Source organism: Bacillus rossius, chromosome 1 (assembly GCF_032445375.1).
Source record: "Bacillus rossius redtenbacheri isolate Brsri chromosome 1, Brsri_v3, whole genome shotgun sequence".
Lineage (NCBI taxonomy): Eukaryota > Metazoa > Arthropoda > Insecta > Phasmatodea > Bacillidae > Bacillus > Bacillus rossius.
In genome coordinates, this window is record NC_086330.1 from 271,692,447 (window position 1) to 271,705,415 (window position 12,969).

The 12,969-nt window shown below is 37.3% G+C and overlaps 1 protein-coding gene across 10 annotated transcripts in view; it reads left to right on the forward strand.

The window, feature by feature from the left end:
• Positions 1 to 12,969, forward strand: part of LOC134527598 (kinase D-interacting substrate of 220 kDa) — a 354,998-nt gene that overhangs the window by 324,210 nt on the left and 17,819 nt on the right. For all 10 annotated transcript variants that reach the window (XM_063360420.1, XM_063360425.1, XM_063360428.1 and 7 more), the window contains one exon: positions 8,519 to 8,648. In XM_063360420.1, coding sequence (XP_063216490.1) covers positions 8,519 to 8,648 — 130 coding nt within the window. The remainder of the gene's footprint in view (positions 1 to 8,518; positions 8,649 to 12,969) is intronic.

Genomic DNA, 12,969 nt, shown 5'->3' on the forward strand with positions numbered 1-12,969 from the left:
ACCCCAATAATTTAAAAACCCGCCAAGGGAATCTTACCCTTAGGCCCTGTGTCACTCTGGGACTGAGGATCTGTTTTACCTTCGGGGAAGCAAAAATTTGACCGTCTTCTCCATGGCCTGACTGTGCAGGGCTAAGTCCCAATGCCTTGGGCTTTTTATGGAAAGACAATTGTACAGGGGTTCTATTCCCAAATATATTTTGTAAGTTACGGGTTACCATACCCATTTCCAGGGGTTACAATCCCCATCAGTCACTAAGTGCTCAAGGACGCATTTCCCTTGTTTCGGCCTCAGTGCTTTTCGGCCCGCCTCACAGCGCCCATCTTTAGAGTTTTGTCACGTGACACCATTCCCAACATCTGAGATCAACTTTCCTCATTACATCATTCATCGTTAAGTGTTAATTAATTAATTATAATATACCTTCGATTTGATCAAGATATTTTTTATATGTAAGTAGTTTACTACAGTAGATCCTGGTACAGGGTAAGTTTCTGGAACCCAGGTTTTTGGTGGCTCAAGTGGGCCACCCTGACTCCGTCTTTCAGGGGGGAAGTATGTGCCGTTAATTAGTAAATTCGACACGATATATTTTAAATTTTTATTATGATTTTAAATTTTTGTGTGGAAATTTTATTTGCTCTACTATAGTGTAATTTTAATTTGTTAGTCTGGTGTACTCCTCTGAGTTAAACTTTGCCTCAGTGCTCTGAAGCCCCTTTCCCATCGGCGTATCGGATATTTTGCTGGCCTAATCCCTGACTGGCAGACAGCTTACCGTTTCCCCCGCCTTCAGTCACGCCTCAAGCCTGTAATATCATTTCTCTTCGTGACCCTAACTGCATAGAGCAGCTTCTGGGCTGCAAGCCGCTACTTCTCAGAGAGCTGCTGAGAGAAGTAAGTCTGGTCACGAATACGTATTAGGTTCTCTCCTCGAAAAGCACGTCATGGACGCTTGTTCTCAGCGTCGATGCACTTTCCCCCCCCCCCTCTCTTTCGGTTCTAAGAATTCGCCTAAGGCCAATGACAGGTCAGAAACCCCAGCAGACAGCGACCGTCTCCCAGGATGCCTTGCATAAAAAAATGTGTGTGCCAGGATGGACCACCCCGCGACACCTAGCGGCAAACTCGCTAACCACCCAGCCAACTTACCCTGTAGGCCGCCAGAGTGTAGCACTAGACTGCGCCCTTTAACCCTTGGTTTAAGCAGACGCCTTGGGCGAGTCGATTCTTTTTTATTTCAGACAGCCCCCAACAGGTAGCGCTAAAGTCGACGCAATGCTACCAGCTTCGAGACTTCTATCAGAGTTTTTTTTATGGCCCTCACTCGGGGAACTTCGGGACCTTTCGGTCCGGACTCCCAGTCCTCCCCTCAACTTTTGATTCAAGTTTTACTTTTAATTACGAGACGCATTTCTCCGCGGGAGTTTTCGCGCCGCGACTGCAGACGGACCATTTGATTATCGGCGAGTCAACGAGACTCTGCAAAACTTCCATCCGGCCGCAACCGACTATGTAGTCGCCTAATTGAGGGATGCTATCCCTATAATCTTTTTCAAGTAGTTTAGTCCGTCTGCAATGTAATAGTTATTTTTTTTAGCTTTTAATTTTTTTTTTTGAAATGAAAAATCATCCGCGTCCTGCCGCGCAATTCGCGAGCTCCAGACCCTGGCTGACTCCACGACTACAGCGTGCTGGGCAACTCCCCTGTTTTGACAGGGTCGATGACGGGGAGAGACTGATTGCTCTCATCTCGTGGCCACCCCCCCCCCCCCCCCCCCCCCCTCCTGTTCCGTGGGTCACATTAGAAGAAACTTTTCGACTACCCGACGTGATCGTTTGAAGACCCCGGGTGGTAATGTAAATTCAACATTTCCCCTTCACCTAGCTACGAACTATCTTAAGCGGATGACCAACCCACCAGCGACCAGTGTTTTTCTCAAGGACATGTAGAACGAATAGAACTAATTATCAATGTAATCATCGGATCCATCCAATTTTGGGTGTGAAACTTATAATGCAAATGTTTATATTTCAAACTAAGAATGTAAATTGTTTTAAATAATCGCGGGCTAGCCCATTTTCGTTTCTCTTTTTGTTAATCTTTGAAACTTGTTAAAACATTTTGTGTGTAAAATAATGGAAACAAAATACTTCATCAGGGCAAATAAAACAGGGAAACTATAGATCAAGTTAATCGTGTAGTTTTTATTTATTGATTTTAACGATCCCCCAACTTCCTCCTTGCTTGTTACAGGAAGTTCCTAAATTTTGTTTGTTCCCCACCTCGTGTCGCCTCTGGTAAATCAATTTATTTAACATTTATTTAATTTTTTTTATCCAGCAAGTTTCCAAGGCTCCTTTTAATTAATTCAAAATAATTCAATTTTGAGGCACGAGGGGTGTTACAACCTTATAACGGTTCGTTATATACAAAAAAAAAGATGTTAAGCGCCAATTGTAGTTTTTGTTTTATTTTTCAACATAAAATGCCCAGACGAATCCAATCACGTTCAAAATTTTTCTCACTCATTCAACTCGTACATCCAATTGTCGATAATTGCTTTTTGCTCGGGCTATGAAAACTAAGCAGAAAAAAAACTAACATAGGTTAAGTCCTTCAGTAAAAAGTTACTTGAACACTTGAAGTACACAACTAGTGAAGCCCCGAACCTGGCCGCACCTGGCGAAACACAGTCACCACGAGCCAAAATGCCGACGAAGATGGTCACAATTTCTAATTAAATGGCCGAATGAAAATAAAAATGTTAGGTTAACTTAAAACTCGGCATGGCTCTGACCACCAACGTTAAATTTTCTATCCCACAATTCCTCTACATATTTGGCGAGAAGCCACCGAACGCGCCCTTGTTGTGCAGCGATCGACAGACAACTGACGAGATCATGGCACTGGTTCCTCCACGCTGGAAGGGCAGTCACATGACACTCTTTATTCACACTACCAATTACAAGCCAATCAGAACACAGAACATATACAGTGAAAACCATTTCCACACATAGAAACAGGGGATTCACTTTCTCCTTCTCTCTCCAACACTGTGGGAGAGTAGTTCTCCTCCACTTCCCACGCAGTGACGAGATATCGTTTCTGTCTCTCTCTTGGTGGGGAATCACCGTTTCTATCTCACTCACACTCATAGGTCTCATATGCCTGCCTCCTTCTAATACATCCCACACCAAGTCCATTGTTCTAGAACATTAGGTAACAGCAATCATAATACAAATTACATACTTGACAAAATTAAACTTATTTAGAAAAACCTGAAAAAGTAGGCCAAAACAGGCAAAAATCCAGTACAACGACTTAATTGTGAACAATTACATAAAAAATAGTAATGATTTAAAATATCTGTTAAAATACAAAGTACATTCTTAAAACATACAGCAAGTGCAAATATCAACCCTAAAATACATAAAAACAGTCAAATATTCTTAGCAAGACTTTTTAAGAAATGTTTACATGCATGAAAACAGTTTAAAAGAAAAATATTTAGCTAGGAGGGCAGGGGTCTTACAACATTACAACCTGCTGCACCTTTGAAAACTTTGTTGGGTTCGATGCTGTGCAGAACCCAGGTTACTTGTATAAGTCTTGGGAGACATTTATTTTCTCTACGAGGGACCTGAACTGCAGTAAGTGGACTTGTCCCCGAGGGCGTATTGTGGTTTGAAACCAGGCATGATCAGCTGGAGTGTAACCCCATTGTATCGCTGCAGCGCTCGAGTTGGAAACGAATTTGCGTAGAAGATTCGTTTTATGTTTTATGCATGTGAAAGAAGTAATTATTTGAAGTAAGAAGAATTTGTGGCCAATATACTTTTATGTGGATAAATAAACTTACTCCGCCCCCTGTCCAAATGACTGTGGCGACGAGTGTAGCTTGCTGGCATTTGAGTATATCCTGGGTCTAGAAACAAGAAACAATTTCTTTAGTTAAAAAATTTTTGTATCCTCTTTTTTTCCATAATACTTTAAAGACTATTGTCTTGTTGTTAGTGTTAGGTGACGTAATTATTAAGTCTATTACTTTTCAGAATTATTTGTCATATTTTTATGGTGTATTGTTTAATGGGCGCAAAATTGAGTAGTTGTCAAAGTGTCCTTTCAAATTTTGAATTTACTTACGCATTTATTAGTAAGTTTAATTTTAAGTGCTGTATCGCCACTGTGTTCAAAAGAAATCATTATTTAAACTTTTGAACAAGTTATTTGAGTGCTTTTCTTGCAACCTTTTTTCAAAACTGTTTCTTCCTTAAAATTTTTTGGAGTAACTTATTTGTTGAGTTTTTGAGGAAACTTGTTTCAGGGAATAGCGTATTAGTGGAAATAAGTTTAAAATTTTTAATTTTGTCAAGGCAATTCCCATTAAGGTATCTGATTTGCATTGGTTTTACCCTGAGTGGGAAACCCAGTGCATGTTATTTTTGACCGTTGACACCTAGATTCGGATTCGAGGGGTATATTCGTGGTACTCTTTGGGATTCTAATTCAAGATTCGGTTTTGAGGAAATTGGGATCTGACCTATTACTAATATTTAGCATTAATTCATATGTGTAAGACCCTAAAATTACGGTAGTTAAAAAATATAATGTGGCCCTCACTGCCCTGGAGCAAGCAGGAAGCTACCACCTGGGTCACCGTGGCCACTGCGGGAGGCTGGGAGTGGTGCTCGAGAAGTACCCCACGACACTCCCATTTCATTCATGCTCGTCACCGAAGGCACACCCAGTGATGACATTGTATTGTTACTCAAACCAGGGACTACCGCAGAAACACTGGTAGCCCTGCACAAGTATTAACAAGACGAATGGCTAGAGCCAAGATTTTATGGTGTTTTAAAGAAACTAATTTTGTCATTAAAAATAGTGGATTTTGTTTTTATCATCATTAAAAATTATAACAATTTTAATAAGTACATATAGACAAAAATTACATTGATCAACTGCTTCAACAATTTGTAGTAAGCACTTAAAATATTTTCATAAAACAATACTTTATATACTGATGAGATAAGTTAAACCAAAACCAGCAAATAAAACATGCAATAATCCAATATTGATATGCATTGTTAAAAGCCTAAAATCATTATACATATACATTTTCTTGTGATGTTTCTTTGTAGGCCTTGTCTGTATGGCATCTGATATGGACTGCTTTTATTTACTTTTTAAAAAACATAGATTTCTTTTACTTAGTACATAACATTTTTTCTTAATAATAACCAAACTAATGATTTATTAAACAAAGTCTATATTTTAATAGTGTAAATAGGATAATTTGAGGTGAATTTTGATGAATTTCAATGATATGAGGTGTTATAGATTTCCATGTAGGTGTTTGGCAGTGTATTGCCTTCCATTGTGGTGTTGGGCAGTGTATTGACTTAATTTCGCTGTTATTTAGGTTTTTATCGCTATTCACCATACATAGAATCTTTCCTCTACACATAGCTCTCGGCAATTGTCTCTGGCACTGGGTGGAACGCAAATCAATCTTGCAGCTCTCTTGTGTTCTGTATGGCAGCGACTGACGTCCTGCACGTGTGGCTGACAAGGTCCTGTTGGGGCGAGGAAGGGGAGGGGGTAGCCTACAATGTAGTTGCGACACATGAAGGGGAAGAAATGGGAACTGAAAGCAATCTTGGTTTCAACAGTTTTTATGTTATGACAATTTCCTGTCATTTAGTTTTCAAAATTTAGCTTTCTTAAAGAGCATAGAATATAACTTAGCAAAATGCCTGAAGTTAACCCTTTCAGTATGTTCGTCCACTGAAGTGGACAATTTATATCTCAATGATGCATGGATTTTTATCAAACCTTGAATGTGTGGGTTAATGTGTACCTACATTCTAGTGGACATCATACTTTAAGGCTATGAAATAAATAAATTTTATTTTACTTTTATTAATTAGTATAAAATAATTATACATTAATATTATACTTATAGCAGTAAATTATTACAACATAGAAAATTCCAAAAAAAATCATTTAGTAACAACAAAATAATTAAAATGAGGTAGGTTGGTAGGTATATTTTAGAAATTGACAAAGTGTGAGTGACAGGGTTTTATATTTTTGGTGTGTAGTATAGAATTCATTTTTGGAATGACTTCAACTGTAATAATACTGTCAGTGTCAATTATGTTAAGGTTTTTGAAAATCTTTTAAAGTGAGATGTCTGACTTAAAGGAAAATTTCTAATATTAAACTCTAAAAATAATTTCCTGTTATTAATAAGTTGCATTTGGGTGCTTCATGGTGTATTAACTTGCTTTTCTTTGTTATGTAGTGTGTTGACTTGCTTTTTGTTGTTTCTATTTATTGTAGTTAATATAATCTTGTCCTTACCTTTAATGGAGGCAAGTATGATAATGACAGTAATCAGTTTTTTTTCTTGTGTTTCTGTGTATTTATTTATCTCATTTCAACCCTTAAAAAATTGTAATTAACTGTAACTATGTAACAAACTATAGAATAACTTTTATTAGTAAGTGCTATTAATTGTATTTGAATACTGTATGTATGTAATTGACTAATTTTTTGTCATTAATTTACACCTTTAAGGAGAATTTTTTCACTTCGTTGATGCTGCTGTTAGAGAAACGTTGCCGTACAGGCTGTTATAATTAAATGCAATCTATCATTTACAAGCAGTGGCTTGTCATTTCTTAGTTTGGTTGTGACTAGATGGATGACATTGTCAATGTCACAGTCATAGATTAATGATATTGACAGTTTCTTCTTTTCTGAACATTGCTTATAGTTTGTCAGTATAATTGTAAATTCAGCAGTTGTGATTAAAGGTGTGTGCATTTTTCACCATTATTTTTCCAACGCAGATATGCCTATGTTAAAGTTGTGTTTAGAGCCTTTCATATTGTAATTTACCATTCATGGAACATCAAACAATTACATAATTGTAACTCAAATGTGCAAAGTTCCACGAGATTCGGCAACCTGAACAATGTGCCAATTGCATCTGCCAGACCTCAAACTTTGCTATCGCACTGGGGTTGAAAGAGTAACGCAGTGTGTGAGCATCAACTAAATCTGGGCGCCACCACGTGGTTTAAGGGCACATGGACCCAGCTATCACCTCTCAGGGTCGTGACACAGCCCAAGGGCGACGAGGCTCACAACCCCCTAACTACTCAAATCTGGCCTAACCGCCCGCTCTCAGTGGCGGGCACACTCCTTAACTCACGAGAAGTCTAGGTGTCCCCACATGCCAGAGTACGGGAAGGAATCACACGTGGTCGCTGTGTCCCGCTCCGGGTGGCGATCGAGATAGACTGGTGGTCGTCCAGGTGTCATGGCGGCAGGGAGCAGTTTAATTACCATTAGGCCATTTATATTTACGTGATGAAACAGATAACACATAAGAACCTCTCGAGCACTGAATAATAAAATACAATTACTTATTACAGAATAATAACATTTACTTGTATTGGCCATTATTAATTAAGTTCAGAACATAATCTGCCCGCGTCTGGGTGCGTTCTGAAAGTGTTTGCACATCGAGCTGCTCCATCCTTACTTAAGCTGAAGGAAAACAAAACACTCAGGGAATAAAATATAAGTAAAATTACAAACTATTTTGATTAAAGTATTATTTTAGGGGTGCGTGGCACAGACTTCAATCGCCTCTTGCAGGGCGGACAAACCTGCACGCACACGCACACACACTCGTTGGCGGGCGGTTTGAACAGGGAGATGGTGGGAGGAGAGGGGCCGGGCGAGACATGAGGCACATCGGGCTTAAGGGGGGCGCAGACCCAGTCAACGTCCACTTTTGAAAGGTTTACTGTCAAATAAGTCATTCAGTTTTGGAGTTACAAATCTGCTACTATGCATCTTACTTACGTGGACACAGCACCAGTGGATGTTTTCAACACAGACTGGTTCCCTTGGTGAATAGAATCATTGTTGGGGTGTACCAATGTATATAAATACTGATTCCAGCATCCCAATTGTCTTGTTTCTTTAAACACAACAGATTATTTTTTTCTGAATATCAAACGGTAATAAAAATTTTGAAACACCTGAAAGAATTTGTTTGTTAAATTAAAGCTCAAGTATTTAGAATTTTAATAAGAGGGTAAATAAATGTTACCCTCTTATTTTAGAACTTTGTATTGTACCATTATCAACACTGTGTAAAAATTCAATGATTTTATTTTTATTTGTCTTGATAGTATTGATGATTTAAAATCATGGTAGTTACATAATTGTAAGATTATCTGTATCCTGTATTTTATCGTTATAAATTAATTGCCAATAAGTAATAACTATTAATTTCTTATACTGATTATTTAGCGATACCGATTAATGGCGGAAACAGATTATTTACAGATACTGATTGATGCAGATACGGATTATTTGTGGATGGAGCCGTACACTCGTAGTTAATGTGATCTTCTCCCCAGAGTTCTTAGCTGGTGTCTCCTGGAGGACAAGATGGCGCAGGATGATCAGCTCCCTGGTGATGTGTTGCAGGTGACCTTGGAGGAGCAGATGATCTGCGGTGCTCTGCAGACGCTGAACGAGGAGGCGTGCGAGGACGTGCTGGGTGAGGCGGGCGACGCCGCGCTCCTGAGTGGCCTGCGGCCGCCTGACGGCGAGCCAGGTGAGTCGGCCGCCAGCAGCGTCGTCGATCTCAGCGACGCCTTCTCCGGCGACGAGCAGGAACTCGTCTGGGACAGCGCGTGAGGAGAGCCCCCCTCCACATTCCCGTCCCCTCGTTCCTCCCTCTCCCCCTCTGCACCACAGCAGCTGTACCAACCATCAGACAGACAATAAAGTAACACAGAACTTGACGAATTTCTTTGTAAATAATTAAAACTACAAAAAAAAGAGTTATAGTTTATCCCATTATTTTAGTACTCCAAATCTTAGAATTATTAGTAACAATATAAAGCTATAAATAGTGTGTATAATTTTTACATTCCTTCTCACACTTTAGATAAATCAGTTTCACTTAAATTTAATATAATTTTAAGGCTATCAGTGGCCCTTAACTTTATATTAATGATTTTCTACCAGCAGAACTATATTACCTAAATTAAATGAACACTAATTCAAACAGGTACGCTCTTAGTATGAAGGTATTTGAGTGAAGCAACAAATTAGCAGTAGCGTTTGCCTCTGTAGTGCTTTGCTTGTCGAATGTTCTGGAAGCATTGGTTAGAGCATGAGCGAGATACCTCCTAGCCCCCCTCTGGCACATTCCCGCCCCCACCTCCCTCCATCCTAGCGTGTGTGTTCGCAGAGCCTTGCCCACTGGGCGCGTCCCACTCCCACCTCGCTGTGCTCTGGACCCCACCTCCCGCGAAGCCCTACCCCAAGCCCCACCGTGGCGGGTCAGGTATTTACAAGCCAGCGGCTGGAAGCACGAGTGTACACGAGTGACGGCAGCCAAGAATTACAATGGTGGCATTTGTGCTTTTCTTGTCGAATATTTGAGTAAATGTAGGCATGTGCTGTGTACATAAACAAACCTATGGATTTTCTTGTTGGTTCAGTGTTTTCATTTGAATACTGGTTAGCTTTTCTGTGGTTTTCCTAGTTTTTACATCTGTGCCTCTGGGGAAGAAGACACTATGCCACGAACAATTAATTGTTCTAGAGAACAGTTAATGGGTATTTTTTTCTTATCTTCTACTGTAGTTACTCAGCTGTTTGGTATTGACAGTATTAGCATTTCAGTCTTAAAATTAATATTAGTGTCATCTTAATGATGAATCTTAATGATTCTAAATCTTAATTAAATCTTAAGAACCTTTATGATTCTAAATCTTAAGAGTCATAATTCAAAATTCTAAATCAATTTTTCTTATTACTTTATTAATTATTTATGTTTTTATTTGCAAACTGGAAGTAATATACTTCATTTACTAACTTTATATAATATAATTCTGGATTTTGTGTTGTATACAATGAGAAATTTCATAACCCAATGATGCAAATGATTGTAAAACAAGTATTTTAACAAAAATAGACATAAGTGACTTTTCTGAGGTACAGGTGTGTAAGCATGATTATTTATTTGCATTTATGTAATGTATAGTCTTTCATTTTGATTATGTAAATTATTTGAAAGTTTTTTTTATTTGTGTTTTTGTTTTCTGTCAAATTGATATTAAATGTTATCTCAATTGAAAATGGCTGTTTTTGTACTGTTGTTGTGAATGTTAGGATGCAATTAGAATTTTTTTTTTTTTTTACAAATGTTTGTTGTACAATGCTGCTGTTCTTGCGAACTGTGAACACAGTGTAGTGCAAGCAACTTCTCTTGTGACCACTGCTTTGGCTGTTGCATCCTGTAGCAAGCATGTTCTCGTTTGTTTCATGGATCTTGGTACATTTGTCATTATTTATTCTTAGTTTTGACCCTCTACATGTGTGCTGACTCTACAGCAAATACTAATGTTATACTGCCCATGAGTTAAGCTTTATGCCTGTGTGAATATTCAAAATTTCAAATTACAAGACAAATAATATATTCTTTGTATTTGATTCTATTTCAAGTGCTTACACTTCGAAATAGTAAATATTCAATTGTATTGAAAGTGTAGTGAAGCTATTGCATATCACATTGTGTAACTTTAGACTTTGATGTTATGGGTCATTGGACAATATACTGTATTCACCCAAAAATACTGTGACACTGAATATAATGCGACCCAAAACTTATATATTATGAGATTATGAAAAATATTTCATGGGGTAAATATCACAGTTCAAACACAAAAATTAAAATTATTAAAATTATTAAATTTATAAATATTTACTAACAGATTTTCTGGTGCTAACTTCTGTCAGTAGAGCGATTTACACTCCCTTTATTGAAATTACCAAGCGGTATTTAGAAGGAAAAATGCAGCAATGATAAGGAAAAGAGTTTTATGGCTGAAGTTCATAAGCCATTCTTCTGAGAGCAAAGAATGCTGTGATATATAGAGGTGGCTAGGAAGGTTGGGGATGGGGGAAGGGGTGCCTTATCTAGCAGCTGCATTCCAGAGTGTTATCTTGTCTCATCTGTCATGCCTGCCCCACTTCCCTTCCCATCAAAAGGTTCAGACTAAAGTGGCATAAGTGTTGCAGTAAGGAGACAGAGCATGTGGTTTATCAACTAAGCTGTTCCCAGGCTGTAAATTCACATAAAAGTTTGCAATTACATATAATGTGACTCTTACTTTTAGGTTTAGCAGTTATGGTAACAATTATTGCATTATATTCAGTATACATGGTAAATGTAAACATGTCCAGTTGCAGTGTATTAGTGGGCCAAACTTAACTAGCCGTACAGTATTTCAACATGTGCAGTGTTCACTGATGTTTAGATGCCTATAAAATATACAAATTGAAAACTTTTAAAGAACTTTCAAGCAAGAAAACAATAATAATTTTGTATGTACAGTAGAGCCCTGCTAATCCTGAGGTGGGATCGCACACTGTCCGGATCACCGAAAGTCTGGATTAAATGGAATTTTCCGAAAAATGCACATATACAAGATTTATATTGGTGAAAATATAAAAAAGTATATATATATTAATAAATACAACTTTCCTACAGCTTCATTGTAGTTTTAATACTATGCAGACATCAGTTTTTATGACCTACAAATGGATGCAAGATTAACTAGCAAAACAGAATTTTTTTTTAAATCCAGTTGGGATTAACCACATGAATGGATTAGCGAGGTCAAGATTAGCAGGACTATACTGACTAACATTAAGGTGAAATATATTTTGCCGTTGCACACGTACAAGTATTTGCTAAAATATTACTTTCAAACTATTATATAAAAAAAAATCCCCTAAATCTGATATTTATAGTCCAGAATATTTTAATATTTGTTTCCAGATCACATTTGAACTTAAAAACTGATATTCACACAGGCCTTGTGTCTTCCCATCTATAAAACTTGACTTCATCATAATTTGTGACATTCAGGGGAAATGGCAGGTTATTAGTAAAAAAGAATTTTCTATATTTCTTATGTTGATATTTTTCTAAAAAAAGTTTGTTTTTTAATTTTTTTTTTTTAAATTTCAGATAAACTTTTACTGTACATTCTTCTTTGATGTTTAAGATAATCTTGTATTGTTGAAGAATGCCATATTGCTCTTTTTTATTTATTTCAAATTGCGAACATGTTAGAAAATTGTTGTGACTGTTTTATGCTGGTATGTCTGGCACATTTCAATCATGGAGATTATTGCAGTATTAAAATGTGTTACGTTTTCTTTCCTGTTTTTTTTTATTTGTTATTGTATATATACTTATGTTATTAAAAACAGTGAGGTGACCCAACAGAAAAACATTTTACTCGCATTCAGAATGACTTGGGCTCAAATCTCGGCCTGGCCATTCTGATTTTGGTTTGCCATGGTTTTTCCGAAATAATTCTACGCAAGTGCCAGGATGCAGGGTTCCTGGAGACAGGGAAAATCTGGAAAGCGAGGAAAACTCAGGAAACTGTAAAAGTGTCTTAGAAACCTGGAAAACACAGGGAAATTGGCGAAATATAATTTATAAAACCGTACAAGTTTTTTTTTAAATATTATGTAGTATCTTTAATGTCTTTAAACTGCTTTGTATTTTAATCAAACTTAATCATATAGTTTTTGTGTATCCTTAATAATCCATATCTGATTTTATTAAAATTAATCAAGGTAAGTGATACAAACAACTCTGTATTGAGTTGAAGCACAATCAAATATCTTTAGTTGTTACCTGATCACAATAAATAACGTATAATTTCCAAATTTGATCAAACAAATATATTTATTTTCTTTTTCAGGTCAGCAGAGTTATTTAAAGTTTGCAAACTGTTTATTTGGCATGAAAACATTTCATAATCGATTCTGCATGTTTGTTGGAATTTGTTTTGTTAGTAATGTGTGTTGTAACGTTGTAAGATATCACTTTTCTTGCCATATAG